General features: G+C 34.3%; 1 protein-coding gene across 1 annotated transcript; it reads right to left on the reverse strand.

Moving 5' to 3' along the window:
* Window positions 1-8,204: 8,204 nt before the first annotated feature.
* Window positions 8,205-16,942, reverse strand: LOC137927372 (uncharacterized). Its single transcript, XM_068771167.1, has 6 exons — window positions 16,599-16,942; window positions 16,165-16,481; window positions 13,516-13,704; window positions 11,177-11,346; window positions 10,741-10,948; window positions 8,205-9,609 (listed from the first exon to the last, which is right to left on the reverse strand). Exons 2-6 carry the CDS (start codon window positions 16,332-16,334, stop codon window positions 9,531-9,533), a joined length of 816 nt encoding a protein of 271 aa, XP_068627268.1. The 5' UTR covers window positions 16,335-16,481; window positions 16,599-16,942; the 3' UTR covers window positions 8,205-9,530.
* Between the last annotated feature and the right edge of the window lie 346 nt (window positions 16,943-17,288).

Raw genomic sequence — 17,288 nt, forward strand, 5'->3', positions numbered from 1 at the left:
AGCTAAGCCAGAAACATATCATAGCTCTAGTGTCGCTAGACATAGAGGGGGCGTTTGACGGTGCGTGGTGGCCTGCGGTCAAGCTACAACTAATCAAGAAAAGATGCCCGTGGAACCTTCGCAGAGTAGTGAGTAGCTACCTGAAAGACAGAAGTGTTTCCGTGGCTTATGGAGGAAAAAAGTTCGAGAAGGCTACAAATAAGGGCTGTGTGCAGGGATCCATAGCTGGACCACTCTTTTGGAACGTGCTGTTGGATCCACTATTGGACGCACTGGAAAAGGAAGGAACGTACGTTCAGGCCTTCGCGGACGACGTGGTTCTGGTGTTCTCCGAAAGCTCCACAGAAGCTATAGAAACGAAAGCTAACAAAACGTTAGAAAAAGTCAATAAATGGGGATTGGATAATAAATTAAAATTTGCAGCGCACAAAACTAACCTTATGGTGATTACAAATAAACTCAAATTTGATACACCGAGACTAAGCATGGGGGGTGAAATTATAAAAGCAGTGGAAGAGATAAAATTACTTGGGCTGATAATAGATAGTAAAATGACATTCAACAAACATGTCTCATATATCTGTAAAAAGGCCACAAACATTTACAGACAGCTTTCTAAAGCAGCTAAAATAAACTGGGGGATAAATTCGGAAATCATCAGAACCATGTATGTAGCAGTGATAGAGCCCATGGTGATGTATGCCGCCAGCGCATGGGCTCCAGCAACTAGGAAAATCACAGTACAGAAGCAACTTAATACCATCCAAAGAGGCTTTGCCCAGAAAATCTGCCGCTCATACCGTACGGTGTCACTGAACGCGGCCTTAGTGATTTCGGGACTTCTGCCGCTGGACATTCGAATAAGAGAAAGTGCCCAGCTTTTCCGTGCTAAGCGTGGTGAGACGCTAAAAGGACTACCTGACGATTGGCCCATTGAAGGGCGCGCGAATGTCCTGGAGAGGATTCACCCATCACAGCAAATAAAAATCTTATACGAATGCGTGAATGGAGTGGATGAACTCCCTCCCGGAGAGGAATCCCTGTTCATATATACAGATGGCAGTAAGATACAGGAAAGAGTGGGGGCCGCAGTGTCGTTATGGAAAAATGGGGAGGAAGTGAAATCTGTAAAAATGAGACTGGAGCCATATTGCTCAGTCTTCCAAGCGGAGCTCCTTGCCATAAAAAAGGCACTCTGCATAGCGGAGAAACGCAAAGAAGATAGAATCACCATTTTGAGTGACTCCAGGTCAGCGCTAGATTTAATAAGCAGCTGTTCGGATTGTCACCCACTTTCCCATGACATCAAGTTGTCGATGAAGAAAATGACTGAACATAGAAAAACGGTGAAGTGGTGTTGGGTTAAGGCCCACACAGGAATACCTGGTAATGAAAGGGCTGATGAACTGGCAAAGGACGCCGCCCTATACAGAAAGACCGCAGCAGAATACAGCAGCTTCCCAGTGTCATATGCTAAAAGAATAATAAGGACAGGCTCCATTGAGGAATGGCAAAGGCGATATACCGCAGAGAGCACGGGAGAAATAACGAAAATTTTTCTCCCGGACGTTAGAAAAGCGAAGAAAGTAGTCAAAAACTTAAAATTGGACCCTATATTGGTTCAAGTGCTAACAGGTCATGGTGGTTTCTCGTCTTATTTGTGTAGGTTCAAATGCAAAACAGATCCGACGTGTATCTGCGGCCCGGACGCGGAGGAAAGTATAATTCATCTACTAACCGCGTGCCCAAAGTACATTCGCCATAGAGCTGAATTGGAAATCAAACACGGAATGGAAATAGGGCACAATACGCTTAAAGATTGGCTAGAAGGCGAGACTACTCGCAGTGATTTCGCCGAATTCTGCGTCCGGGTGGCGGAGGACGCCGTGCAAAGAAACAAAGTTAAGTAAGAAAGATATGTAGAATGTATATACTAATGTATATACAGGTAACATATAAAATAGTAGTAATAAGTAACCATGTAGTAAGTATAAGAAATAAAAAAAAAAAAGGCCATAGGAAAAAAAATATATTTATAATTATAATACAAAAAAAAAAAGTAAAAATAATACAAAAGAGATAAGGAAACGACTATGATAATCATAGCCACAACACTTAATTAAAAAAAAAAAATATATATATATAATTGATAAATATATATATAAATAAAAGAGATTGGCAAATGGGGTTTTTAGTCGGTTAGAGTCCGACACTACCTGGGCAACATTCCCAGGTGTCCATGAGGATTTTCCCCATTTGCCAATTAGCTCGACAACAAATTTAAAAAACCTCGTCTTTGTACAGTTCAAGAACAGATCTCATGGTAAATATTAAATATATTAATAAAACATGAAAGACATGTTTTAGACGAAGATTTTATAATTAGTGATAATGCAAAAAAATATATGTAAATGGTTTGCAAATCGTTTGACTGTACTATCCTTTACAGTACCCCAAGAGTCCTAAAAACTGTACAGCACTTGAGAGCAAGTTGCATTTACTATCTTAGTAACAAATGGTGTAGTTTAAGTTTTGTACTTTTAGTAGACTAGATAATTTCATGTTTTAAAATGTAAACAATATTAAAAACTAGAATACATTTCATACAATTTGAAATAAAAACACATTTATATTTTACCAGTTATTCATTAGAATTCAGGTTTTTTACTTTCACAGCTGCGAAGTAGTTGCAGGTTTTTGACCTTTTATTTAATGGAATCAGGCGTTACCTTGCGGAAGTCCATCCTAAGTAAGAAAAGGACCAATATTTAGCCACTTCCGCACATGCAGTTGTTGCACTACTACCACTGCATGTGCGGAAGTGGCTAAATATTGGTCCTTTACTTACTTTTGACCTTTTGTAAAAAGTTAGACATCATGGTGTAATCATGTTTTGAGCTGTCACTCCGTAATTGTTTCTTTTTTCTAAAAAAAATTCGTCGATTTTTTTCTGAAAAAGGGTTTTTATTTAAATATATTCAAAGAGCTTAAAACTAGAATTACGAGTAATTCATATATCGTATTGTACTTTTGCCACTCCTGATCTTTTATACCTATTATTACCCTACAACAAACTGGTCTAGTTATCTCTATGATCACACATAAATATTCTTAACACAATCATCATGTCAGACCATATACACATTCCGTTTGAGAAGGATCTATGCCTTGCAGTGGTACAAGGCAAAGGCCCCCCCAAACATCATAACCGGTCTTATGCTGCCCGCATCCTGTTGCTTCCTGCCACTATGACTATATCCCTTGTCCACCTAGTGGGATGCCTGTGGTCGGCACTCGAGAAACTTTCGCCCCCAACAGTCATCACTGCCACTTCAGATAAGCCATTCTTCGAGCTACTTTGTGGACCTATGTTCTTTTGCAGAACTCTTTGAAATATGATTCGATCTCCCTGCGACATTCCCTGAGTCATTAATTCAAAACATATTATTCACCACCAATCAAACAGTAGGTTCAAGGTACAAAAAATAAAACAAGCGATGATAAGAAATAGACAAATTTATTTATCCACCACTTTCGATAATTCTAAACAATTCTTATAGAACAAAATACAGACTAGATATATTAGAAATCTATGGTTAACAAGAAGTTCGTTGGACCACCGTCATGCGAGGGTAGAACGAAAAAAATTATGACCAAAAATTAAATTTACCTTTAAACGACATATGGTCAAACTGACCATACATTTTATATAGGATTATGCATTGTAGATTGTAATAACAGAACCTTAGAAATGTAATCGAAAATTTTGATAAAAATATTTTAGTTATTGTTTTCAATAAAATCAACCAAAGTTAAATTAAATAGATAAACTTAATTTTACGAAATAACACAACGTTTTTGATTTAATTAGTTATCAATTTATTGTATGGAAATAAAACATTATTTTAGTAAAATATTTTTACCAAAATGGCGACCAAATAGAGAAAATTGTCAAATACATAAATACTTACATTAAATAAATATTAACGTTAGGAAAACTACCGAATAAACTGGACAATGAAATGTTTTAAAGTGTAACCTTTTTTTGTACATCGATGACGTATTCATATTTTTCCCGCCAAATTTTTAAATGTGACACGATCATGTCCAACGAACTTCTTTGCTAAAAACTAAAAATATTTCAATTCCATAACAAAAAAAAAGAGAAAACAATATATTTATATATTTTTTTCCTCGATCATTCCCCCAACGGGTAGCTGACTAGCGCGCCTAAAGGCATTTTTAATTTACAACTTTTTAACCTCAATGTAACATCTAAAAAACAAATTTAACCGCCAAATAATTTTGAATTAGCGTTGGAATAATAAAACCTTCATTATTTTACTGGCTATTATTTTTCTTGAGAAGGTACATATATATATATATATATCTTTAAAGTAAATCAGGACTAGTATATTTACAACCGGTACAGACAACCTGGTTGAGGTTGTTAGAAGACGCTGGTAGCAGGTCGCTCTGAACCGGTTCCGTTGGGAATCCAAGGTCTAGGTCCTATGTATGAATTGATGATGAAGGTCTGATATCATAGTTTTCTGGTGATATTGAAGACAGATTAAAAACTATTTGACGTATAACTGTCACACTAGAAGCTACATACAATTCGCACAAATGTCAAAATGCGGGCTAATTTCGACGATACAATTTGAAGTCTGCCCTGCCCTCTTTCAACTTTTGATAACCGCCGACATAAGAGATATGCTTTTTGACATGTACTGGCGGTCGCAATCCTTTGTGTCAATATTCCAGTGGGAACATAGCTTTGATTCCACTGTGGCAATAGAATCTTTTCAGACTCTATTCTGGTATAAGAGGAGTGCTAACATCAAAAACACTATTCAGATATATGTGTGTGTAAGAAAGGTTTTTCACCTCAGGATATATACCGTACACGCTAAACACACTTAAAACACTACGCCAAAACATAAACAATACACTGTACTTTTTTAGTTTCACATGACACGTTTTATTATTCCAACGCCACGAATCTAGTCAGCCGTAACAACAAATACTTAAAATCTAATAAAAAAAAGAACAAATCACCGAGGAACAATAATTTTAAAATTAAAACTTAGCTATAATATTCCTTCATCCTATGATCCGAATGATTACGAATTATGATTACGAATATAGATGGCAATTTTTCGAAAACCAATCTGACTAGTTTTTTATATTTAAAAATGTCAGAGTACAATTAAATCAATGGATCCTACTAATACTTTAACGCAAAACAAAAAAAAAACAGTAAATGTAATTATCCATAGATTGGCATTCGGGAATTCCCTCTAAAAACTGGGAAGGCCCGTCTAAAAATACGTTACAAATACTTCGTACTGTTCCCCGACATACCGACGGACATTTGGCTAACCAACAAGAATCGAAATTATCTCTTATATTTTCGTTACAAGTAATTATTCACTTTTGTAACACTTCATGGATTTTCAACGTCAATTATTATTTTTAAATAAAAATGTACTCTATCCTATATGCAAGTTTACAGTAAAAACGTAATTCAACTTGTATTTGGCGACGAAAGGTCTGCCAGTCAAATGTCTTTCCTTTATGTTACCGAAACAGCTGTACCGTACCTTAGGAACTCAAGGAATGGTGGGGTCGAGGAAAAAAGAGCATAGAGCGGAGTGACCACAAAAAACCCAAATGAGTTTATTATGGGCTAAATTTGATTCTAGTTTATATCAAATTGGTAATTTTTTTCATGACATATGTGGTCAATTGGTCACTAAGTAATCACTGTAGATAAGAATGAAGGAAAATTAACCCCACCCCTCCCCTCACGCTGTTTGTATACCTCAGGCGCGATACAGTGGTTTCGGTAGCACTATAACAAAAACTAGTATATATGAACACTAATTTCAGGACCATCCGGCCATTTCAAACACGACCAATAATAATAACAATTAACGGAATCATAATAATAAGCAAAGAAACGACAACTTACATATTTATCAGTATATTATTAATGTAAAGTATGGCAACACCATTTGCACCAACACCGCATGACACTAAAGAGATCAAACAGTTAACCTCGTCTCCCAGAATAACTACAATAATGAGCACGCCAGTTAAATGAATAGAAAGCGAAGAGCACACGCAACAATAGGTAAATAATATTTCCGAGTCGCGGGGATTCCCCACAAACTACTGCTTTGACGTAGTATTACATATATGTCGATCCTAAAAATAAAACTAAACTTCTTCTCTCCATAAATACATTGCGATCTTGTACTTATTTCTTCTTTAACAATCAAGTAAATATTATTAATTTTAACGGATGTGCCTATCGTGAAATTTAAAACAAAATTAATTTTCGGATACCCACATAGGGTAGTTCTCGTTTCAACCAGTGCATACCATAATCGCCACGTTTGGAGAGTAGGCGATCGCAATCTGGTATTATAGTACGCAGAAGACGCTGCTATCTTCTGAAAACTTGTTTATGAGCAGTAGCAATCGTATATAATTAATGCACATAGTGTGAATTATATCCCGAAATTTGTACCAGCGACCTAAGTTGGGTAGGCAACCCTACTTTAATTACAAATCAGATGGATAGATCTCCCTCAAGGAGCGGGGCTTGATCGTGTCTTCGATCGACCTAGGGGTCAACCCACCGTATTATATATTTATCGGCTCATAGTCGACGCCTGAGAACAGTTAGGCCACAACGGCCACTGCCATTTCAGACTTCAGAGATTCCTCGAGCTACCTCGGTGCCCTTGGTTCTTCTTCGAATCTCATTTTTGATTCATATCGCGATAGCCATCTCCATTGCTCTCTAGCGACCACCATTCGAATCCGAAGGTCATATTTTTAAACACCATCGATCAAAAAAGAAGCATCATAACCCAAGCAGCGGATTGATGGAGCCTAAACTAGTTCAATGTTATATACATTAGAGAATATCTAAAAACTGGAGAAATGTCCAGACAAAACTGTGAAAACTACGCAGACGCAAGCAAGGCAAGTTAAACGTTTTGGCACAAAATATGACGTCAGCCTACAGATGTACGCTCAACAAATGATTTAAAAAAAATAACATAGCACCAAGTTCATACGCGATAGCGTTAAATAATAGCAAGCTATATTTTTTTATTGCAACACCCTTTACCATAGACAATTATTATCAGAGATCGTATATAAAGATGCACATACAAGATTTAAGTGTTAGATTAATATGGAAAGAACTTTTTGTCTCAAATTTTGGAATGCGAATAGGCGAGAGAGATAACTATAAAGTGGGCCAGTTACTACACAACAATGTAAGAAGATTCCAACAAGATGGATTGACGTTCCATATATATCTCTGTATGATCTCTGGGGCCATCTCAAGAGACCCATTTACGGTAATAAACCAAAGATTACCCGGTTCAAAAACTGAATCCGCGATAAAAAATGTCTATCTCACGAGAAATATGCCAGTGAGTTTAAACGAAGCGATCAAAATAAGACAAATGTTAAGATGGCACACATATCGGTAATGTAATCACACATTTAGTAATCACTATATTATAAATACATGTCATGTCGTAGTCAAGTCTTCTTTGTTAATGTCAATTTCATCGCGCGTTGCCCGTTTTATACCTTTATGCTAACAAACTACTAGCGCCATCTGTCGACGGCGGTTTACACTACAGAGTTCTGGCATTCGGATTTTCTTTTCTAAACTTTGTGGTTTTTTATGACTTTTTAAATCAGCGAAATTTTATGACCCACCTTAGTACAGTTCTTATTGTTAATTTATATATTAACTTGCAAAAGTCTCTTCCATAATTTCTAAACTTAAACTACCCTCAGAATAACATGCATCCGAATATTCGATCTCTGGTTACCATACATTATCCTATGTAATGTTAAATCTTAATAGTAGCGAAAATCCTCAAATCTAATGCCCTACGTAATATTAAAAATCTTGTTATTAACCTACCAATTTCAAAAGGACTATTTATAATAGAATTTTGTACTGAAAAACGGCCGATTCCTTTTTTACCCACTCACTTTTCTAAATCTCTCACCATAGACAACTTCGACCCTAGACACGAAATTGCAGTTTTAAATTTAGAACTAAAAAAAAAAACATTTACATTCCCCGACATAATGAATTATAATTTAATAAAATTATAGGTTTTGCTAACAAAAACAAATTTATTTTATTTACAGGTGTTAAATTTAAACAAATATAACATAGAAGTTATTTTTATATTCATAAATAGCAATTAATTTTGAATTAAAACTACCTTCTGAACAGTCGTAAGGGTGCTGGAAATAGATAATAAATTTAATTTATTTTCTATTTCAGACGCTTGTATAAAATATTTAAATAATAAGGTTATTACCACAAAATATATAAGATGCCATTGATTTTATTTTTGGGTCAAAATTTTACTATAGCACAGATAACATATATGTAATTAACTACCTTTTGTAATTATGAAAAATTGTTGAATATAGAGCGAAGCGTGTCTATGGTAAGCCGTTACCAATCTACCCTATGATCACATTATGCCCACAGATCACAGATAATTTGACCCTGCCTCTTTGCTGCCGCTACCGTAAATTTTCAACTTCATTTTTTATTCCCGACCGCTTAAGTCAACCTTTACCTTACATAAAAACTATTAAATATGTACTTTCGTTATTATTTTTAGGCCGTCAAATATAACTAATATTATTACAAACATAGATACAAAAATGGTTTTAATAATTTCAATTTATTATCTGTGTATTTTTTAATGTAGCGGCAACACCTAACTTCGTTCATCTTCCGCTTCCATCCCATATGCCTCGTCTAATTTTCAAAATCCATATCTAAACGTAATAACTAGATAAAGTACTAATTTAAAATATTATGATATAAATATTGATAGATTGAATTCTCGTCGAGAATGTTTCAAATATTATTTAAAATCAAAAATAAAATTATCTTTTTACACACGGTACATTTACAATCCATCATTACCATTTTTAGGACTACCCCCATAATTTCACCAAAGTTTTTCACAGTATAGATACTCTTCAGAATTTTAATTTGCATGAATAAATTAATCACCTGATATCATCATCTTTCCATATATTCACAATAACTAATTTACTTTTTAATAAATATATGCCAAATTTGTATATTATATATTTTAAATTTACAATTTAAAATATTAAAATGGCATCGCGAATAACTTCACCTATTTACTAAACAAACTTTCGTTCAAAAACTTACAATACTTACATGTCAACTGGCTAATGTTGTAAAAGACGCCCATATTGAATTCTTCACGCCTTTTTTTTGTTGACTTCGTTTATAATAATGACTATCAACTAAAATAACACTGGAAAATAACGAAAATAACAAAATTTTCGCCAGACATAAAAACTTCTTATGTATCTTACCAATATTGCCATATTCACTGATACTTGCACTGTGTTGCCTTTTAAAATTTTAGTTTACAACATAGATGAAATGTTTCTTATGAAATATTGCTCCTTTCATACATATCTAATTAATTAGTTGAATCCTTATTAGTTGGGTTTGATTTCTTGTATTCTTCATTTTCCAAGTGCGACATAGTCATATGACGTCTGGAAAATCATTTAAAAACATATATATATGTTCTTAAATACAACCACAATAAAAATTTCACATAAACATGTGTACATAGTCAGGAAAATAAATACACTAGAAATACAATAGATATTCGCATGTGGGAGGCCGTTAACGGAAATTATGTTCAACAGTGGACAAATTAAATTTTGTCATAGCCACATCTATAATCGTCTAATATAATATTTAGGTATAAATTTTACAAAAAGATATTGAAAATTTTCAGTGACCACAATCACATAGGAAAACGTGGACAAAAAACCAGTTGTAATCCTAACTAAAACTACAGGGTGATTGGTTATAGATTTAAAAGCTTGAATAGAGTGAATGTATTTATTGCTATCAATTGTATGATACACCAAATCTAAAAATCAATGGTTTCAAAAATAATGATAATGTAGTAAGAAAATGCTTTCAGATAATTACTGCATATTAATAATTGTTTACTATCTGTCCCTGCATACTGTGTTGCCAGATGTAATTACCCTATCGCATTACAATTTTTTTTTCAGAGTGACCACTTTATCATTGGAAAGATTAACAAATGCGCTATACATTCACCCCTTGAAAGCTTCTACACCTATAATCAATCACTCAGTGTGAAGTTATTTTTTAAATGAGAACGACTGGTACAACTAATGATACAGTTTTACTGTGGTCCGGTATTGAACTGAAGATTCATTTAAGATGGAAAGGCTGAAAACCAGTGAAACTTGAAACTACGGCCTCGATCAGCCAATAAGAGATGCGTCCTTCTGCCTCTATTACAGTTTCAATAACCATTATCATGTCAAGCATTATATGCCCACTGTAAAGTATAGGCCTCCCCAAAGATCGCCACTACGACCAATCTTGCACTGCCCACATCCAGAAATTTCCCAAGACCTTGACCTTGTCATTGGTCCATCTAGATGTGTGTCTACCCACGCTACTGTCCACTTCATGATCGCCACTATAGAATTATTCAATTCCAATGGCCGTTACTGCCACTTTAGACGACCAATTCTTCGAGCTCCATGTTTCTTTGAACTTTTTTATAGGACCCTTTGTAAACATACTATGGGATAGGTACCTAGTACCGGATTTGTTTTAAGGACATACATACATACCTAAGACTCTTCTCTGCTCGGAATGATGAAGAGCATTGTGAACAGTTCCACTCTTGATTAGGCTTGTCAATACTCTTTTCAGGAGAGGCCAGCTTGGCTCCATTGTTACCACTTTTAATAGAACAATCCTTAGATTTCTGCGATGTTGATTTGGGAGATTCCATTTCGTTTTGTTGTGGTTTGATTGTCTTTATTTTTGACTTCATATCTGGAATTTAAAATGAAATAATAAAACCATTATTTATCTAGATCAATTATTCTTTATCTTTTTTGTGCCATGCTCTACTTTAGCCTATCTAAAATTCTTCTTCGGATATTGAGTGAGCCGCAAAAATGTTCATCTGACATCCCTGGGCTATATGGAACCTAGCTAAACTAGATTTGATTGTAAGGCCCGTTATAGGGATCTTCGGTTGACATGATAATGAAACATTACCTTTAGTGACAATAACTATGTTTGGAACTCCCATGACGTTTTCTGGTGATGCGCTCTGACTGTTCCTGGTGTCCACATCAACGCGACTGAGCGGTAGACCCTCATCACTGGAGCCGTCAGTGTCGCTTCGATTCCTGTTTGTCTGATGTTTCTTCACACGCTTTCTGAATCTGTAATCAATTTAATTTTCGTATATAAGTAAAATTAATTGTTGATATACTACTGAATGTAAGCCGCTTTTAATTGGGTCTATTGTAAATCCATGGGATGAGTCAAGTAGTGGATGTTATTTTTTTTAAAAAGATAATCCTTTAAGAAGTGCAGCACCTATCATTATAAAAATAACAGAGTAAATATACAAGCACCAGTGATACCTTTTGTTACTACTACTACTACTCCGTTGGCTCAGTGACCCAAAGTCGGTCTTGGCCTTCGAAGCGAGAGACTTTCACTTTCCTCTATCTTGCGCCATCGTCTGCCATTGGTTGACATTCAATTCGCGCAAGTCTGCCTCAATGCGATCGATCCAGCGATACCTGGGTCTACCCACTGGTCTTCGACCCCTCGGTTTTTTCAGGTACGCTACCTTCACGCTCCAATCCGATCCCATTCGCTCCAAGTGACCAAGCCAGCGGATTCGTTGAGCTTTATATTCGCCAATGATATTTGGCTGCGCTACTAAAGTCTCAATTTCGGCATTACCTATATACCTTTTGTTATACACAATAATACAAAAATAAAATAATAAGTTTTATTTCTCTACTTAGGAAGAAAAAGTGATGACTTCTCTCCTGCTGATAGACGAACACTACAAGACATATGCCTTCCTCAAAGATTATCACAATGACCTGGGTTTTGCACTGTGGGCATCTAGCAAATTCGCACTATTTTCACCAAACACTGTGTCTACGAGCACGTGGTCATCACTCGAGAACCTTTCGGCCCCAACCACCATCAGTTGCACGAGCGATATACCCCGCCTATACTGCCATTCCAGACGAGCAATTCTTCCAGCTACGTAGATGATGTTGGTTCTTCTGCGGATCTCATTTCTGATTCGACCTTGCAACAGAACTTTTGGTACGAATGAAAAAATTATTTCAGTTAATATAACCGCAAGTTTATATGTACATAACATAGTTACATACTTGAGTTTAATATGTCATAAGAATTAAAGTTCCGCAGAAGTTCATATTTTCATAGGAACCCAAAATAAATAGAGTTCAACTATAATGCGCATTCATCAACTGCGTAAACCAAAACACCCTGGAGGATCCCACAATCTCCGTGGTTTTTGACAACACAGAAAAAACCCAAAGGAGACTTATACAGGTTGGTTAGTTATAGTTATAGGTTTTATTTCCAATCTACTTACATACATTGCCGTTTGGAATCCACTGTATGCAGTCTACGAAAATAAAATTGAAAAAGTACAAAAAAAATTCCTTCATATTCTGAACTACTCAATGCATTGTCCCGGGATTCTTATAAAATGTTTTTAAACAGATACTTAATATTATCATTGAAGGATCGACGTTCTCTAATGGACGCCACTACACTTAAAAATATTTGTGGCGGCAATGTTAACTGTTCGGAACTGTTGTCCGAGGTAAACTTTCGAATTCCTGCAGCAAGAACGCGTTCTAGATCTCTCCTTCTTTATCAACGGCTAAGACAAATATCGGTAAACGTGCACCCTTATACAGGATGTGTGACAATCCATATATTTGTGATATTGATATATTCTCTTGCTCTCTCGTATCATTTAAAAGACAATCTCGTTCGAAATAATTGAGTACACACAATACAATTTAAACCTCATTGGAACGTGACGGCTTGCTGTGACTCGTAATTATTGCGGTGTGATATGCAGAATGCGCTGGATCCTTGATCCCTGTTGAGTAATGTTTTTATTTGTTTTGTCATTGTTTGACTATAAATCATTAAATGTTCTCAGGTAACAATAGTAACTAATTTTATATTTCCAAGTTTCTAAGTTTGTACTTTCTTACTGCCTTTTATCTCCGAGTTAGTTCAACAACCATCATAATTCACTTAAGTTTGTTCTGTCCAACTTCTGGTTATTGAGTAAATTCAAAAGGTTATACGGGGACACCACTTAGACAAAGACAAAATTTTGATAAAAACCAAATCAAAGAAGGTCTTGAAGACTATATAGGAAAAAGACAATACTGAGGACTGGAAAAAGTGCATTTTATGGGAAAGGGATTACTTTGAAGGAGATAAAATTTTTTCTTTGCAAGAATAAATAAAGATTTTATATTTCATAAACAAATTCACCTTACTTTTTGTTCACAGATTATATTAAGTGTGCATACCGTTTCCTAGGTCTCTTGTAAATAGGCGGCACAACTTTGGTGATCTTAGGCTCCTCATTGTTATTGATGTTGATGTACTTCTCGCACTTGCTGATGGCCCTCTCCTGGTCGGTACTGCTTGACAATGAGCTCTTGTCACATGCAAACAGGTCCGTTTCATTGCTCAGCTCATTGCTGTCTATTTGATCACTGAAATATATTATACTGTTATGGCACCATTAAATTATAACAAACACAAGGCACATACAGTGTCTTATAAATTATCAAAAAAAAATGGTGATAGAATTAATCCTAAAATAAAATTAATTAAAACATTGTGGGACTCTCATAGGGACAGTAGGTTTTGGAAGTAATAACAACATAAAGTCCATAGTAGAAGTGTGTACACCAATACCTCACTTTGCGTCGTAGTTACGTTCCAAAAAAACACGACGCAAATTGAAACGCCGCAAAGTGAATTAAGATTTTGTATAGCAAACCAAGTAAAGATCGAAGATAGGTTCCAGGGTTACGATTATACTACTTTTTAAAAAGAAAATTGAACAAATTAACATTTAAAAGACAAGAATAATATGACTCTGCCAATAAATAAATTGGAAAAATATTTACCTTTTTTGTAACCAGAAACAACATGTAAAAATTTATATAAATTGATTGTTCTCTTTTAAAAAAAAAGCACAACACACTACGTAATTGAAACTGAACTCTAAAATTACCAAAACAAAGTGAAAATAAAACTGTATTCAAATTGCGTTGTTTTTAGTTACAAAGGCGTAATTAGAAACAAGTGTAGCTATCTTTAAAAAAAAAAATAAAAAAAAAAATTAAAGACTAACCTAAAACAACGCAACCTCGAAAATCTTACGACGCACAGTGAAAATTAGTACTAATTAAGCAGCGACGCAACTTCGAAAAAAATGCAAAACGAAACGACGCAAGGCGAGGTATTGGTGTATATTCAAGCTTAGCCCCTATTTATACCGATAAAAAACTATGATAAGAAGTTTCACAAAATAAAAAACACTAGTCAAGAAGTATTGCAGAGCACTCTTTTTCACCCAATGTATATAAAGAATTATATTTCTGTGGAATTCCTGGAATGCTACAATATCTATGTCTTATATTTTTAGATGTTTATGAAATTACTTATCTAAAATTATTCAAGGATAATCAAATAACACATATTTATTATTTGGTTATTCTTAATTACATTTAGAATTAATTTCAGGTCTTTTCTCAGACTAAACTAAGTTTGGCTAATTTTATTTGTTTCAAAAAACATTACAACCAAATGATTTGTTAACACTCTTAGATGTTACATGACTCTAAGTCTATGAAATATGCCTCATAATGAAGGGACCAGATAGTAATATTGTTTCTGCGCATGTCACTATTTGATTGTCATTTGGCAGCTCGTTACATATTTGGAACCCATTGTATACTAGACGCTAAAAGATTGTTGATAACAAAGGTGAATATATTGTTTATGAGAAATAAAAACTTGTTGAAAATGTATTCGTGAGAATTTAATTTAAGAAGCTACATTATTTTCCGGTCCTCCTAATACATAACCCAACTCTCTGCATGGTAATATAGTGTACTAGCCAAACATATATAAGGCACTATTCAGTAAAAGTAGCAAGTGCTTTTATAAATAGTAGTAATAATAGTAAGAAATTTTGTATATGAGAAGGCATTATTTTAGGATAAGATCACAAAATTAAATATGACTGGAACACACAACACATTTTATGACATAGCTATCAGTGGAGACTCTTCCTCCGCATCTGGCAAGTCACAGTTTATAGCAGCTATGATAGTCACAATGGGGTTGACATATGTCAACATAAATGTAGTTTTATCCTTGTCAGGATATCCTTATGATAGAACTAACAACTAAATTAAAGGTTAAAGAAAAGAACAGCTGTGATAATTATTGTAAAATTTTTGTTTCACTGGAGTTAACGTAAACAGATTCACACATTCAAATTCATAAGGAAAAAGTAGTTTTGTCAGGAAAAATCACACAGTCCATACTATAATAAGCTATTTGACTTTTAGTTTTTTTTTATTATTTATTTCTATATCAACACATTCCATGTCACAGCAATTTTTGAAAATTTTCCATTCAGGTCGCATAATTTGCAGGAAAAAATTACAATTACAAACTGCATATATGATGTGAAGGTATCTATATTCAATCCTACAATTCATTTTTTAGGAATCTTTTGTTTTTCAATGAAGAGCCTAAACGGAAAGTGGTCATTTTGTCCATAAATGTCATCTCCATAATTTATGACCAATTACAAATATTGTTTACAAAAAAAATATCTATCTCTAATCACCAAAATAGCTTAGTATAACAATTTTGCCTCTTCCATACATGGGTGCATCACAATACAATTAGAAACACTAAAGTCATCTATATATAAAGACCACTAAATTGCAAATTGCACAGTTTGAGGAGGTTATTTTTTTTTTTCATCCTAAAACTTAAGCTATTTAATGGTATGTGACCAGATCTAAGTCTCACGGCGGTAATCAAATTATTTTTATTGGAAACCCTTAGTTCATAGATCAAAAGCAATATTAAAAAAAAAAACACTGTATTTGACGCGTGATATTTCGATAAAACTAAACACTATTTACCTGCAATTAGATATATCACTTTGAGATCCGGTTTCTTCCAGTTTCTTGATTTGAAAAGTTATATTAATCCTTTTATATATCTCTTCTGTGATGTTACGACATTTTTCATATTTAGGATCCAACGATTCGCCCGATATATTCGACCAAACAGCATTTTGTAACGTCGACATCTTATTCACAGAAATTGACGACGATACTTTATATATTTATCACTTTTATTGAACCCATTTCATCAATATATCCCAGTTTACCCATGCTTATTGGAGAAAATCCAATATGTTGTTGACTGAAGGATATATCGTTAAAATGGCGGGATTCTGTAATAATTTTACTTAAAACAGTTTTAATTTTAAATATCGAATAGCTTATGTATTTCGTTGGATATTCAAAGGAAATAAAAATGTTATTTATTTATCCAGCGCAGCAAAACTTACTTTGTTCCAAAACAAAGGGTCGTCAATCAGACACTTAATGGCATAAAAGTCATTTCTTGAACATCTTAACGAATTAATGAACGTAATGGCAAAGACTAGATATAACGATTGGTTTTTGTGCGCTTTTAAAGCACAATATAATAATAAAATACACAAATAACACTAAAAACTAAATTAAAACTACAGAAATAATTGCGGTGTTTTCTTGTTTTTTTTTGTGGTTTTTTTGACGTTTTAAATCTAGTGTTGCTTGACGTTAATTGCACATAATTTTTAATAAAATATCTCTTTCCGGCATAGGCAGCACGTTTATCACCATAACGAATTGTAATAAGATAAAGGCGTTCAAGTTATCGTCCGTAGTTGCTATATGTTGTTTTACTAGCACAATTGCTTAACTTAAAGTTATATGCAAGGCGTTTACTCACTCTGACTGCTTCCCAGGAAATGATTTTGATCTCTGGTTTTGAAATTAGGACCGAATGATAGACTTTTCTTTAAATCTACTCCTTTAGTATTTGTTAAAATATGGCTTAACTTTTATTGAAGAATTTTATTACATTGTTATTAACAAAATGATAATTTAATTAGAAAATATTAGATAGTTATGCAAATAAGGGTAAATATTTCTGAACGCTAATAAAGTATACACAATTCCCGCCAACTGCCATTTATTTTGACATATTTAAT

This window comes from Battus philenor, unplaced genomic scaffold, assembly GCF_028537555.1.
Source record: "Battus philenor isolate CCGP_79_NKW_IND1 unplaced genomic scaffold, ilBatPhil1.0.hap1 SCAF_30, whole genome shotgun sequence".
Taxonomy (NCBI): Eukaryota; Metazoa; Arthropoda; class Insecta; order Lepidoptera; family Papilionidae; genus Battus; species Battus philenor.

Coding starts and splice junctions, on each gene's coding strand:
- LOC137927372 (XM_068771167.1), bottom strand. CDS start 16,334: ATGTCGACGTTACAAAATGCTGTTTGGTCGAATATATCGGGCGAATCG. Junction 13,705..16,164: donor AGTGATATATCTAATTGCAG/GTAAATAGTGTT, acceptor AATATATTTCAG/TGATCAAATAGACAGCAATG. Junction 11,347..13,515: donor TACAAGAGACCTAGGAAACG/GTATGCACACTT, acceptor AATTGATTACAG/ATTCAGAAAGCGTGTGAAGA.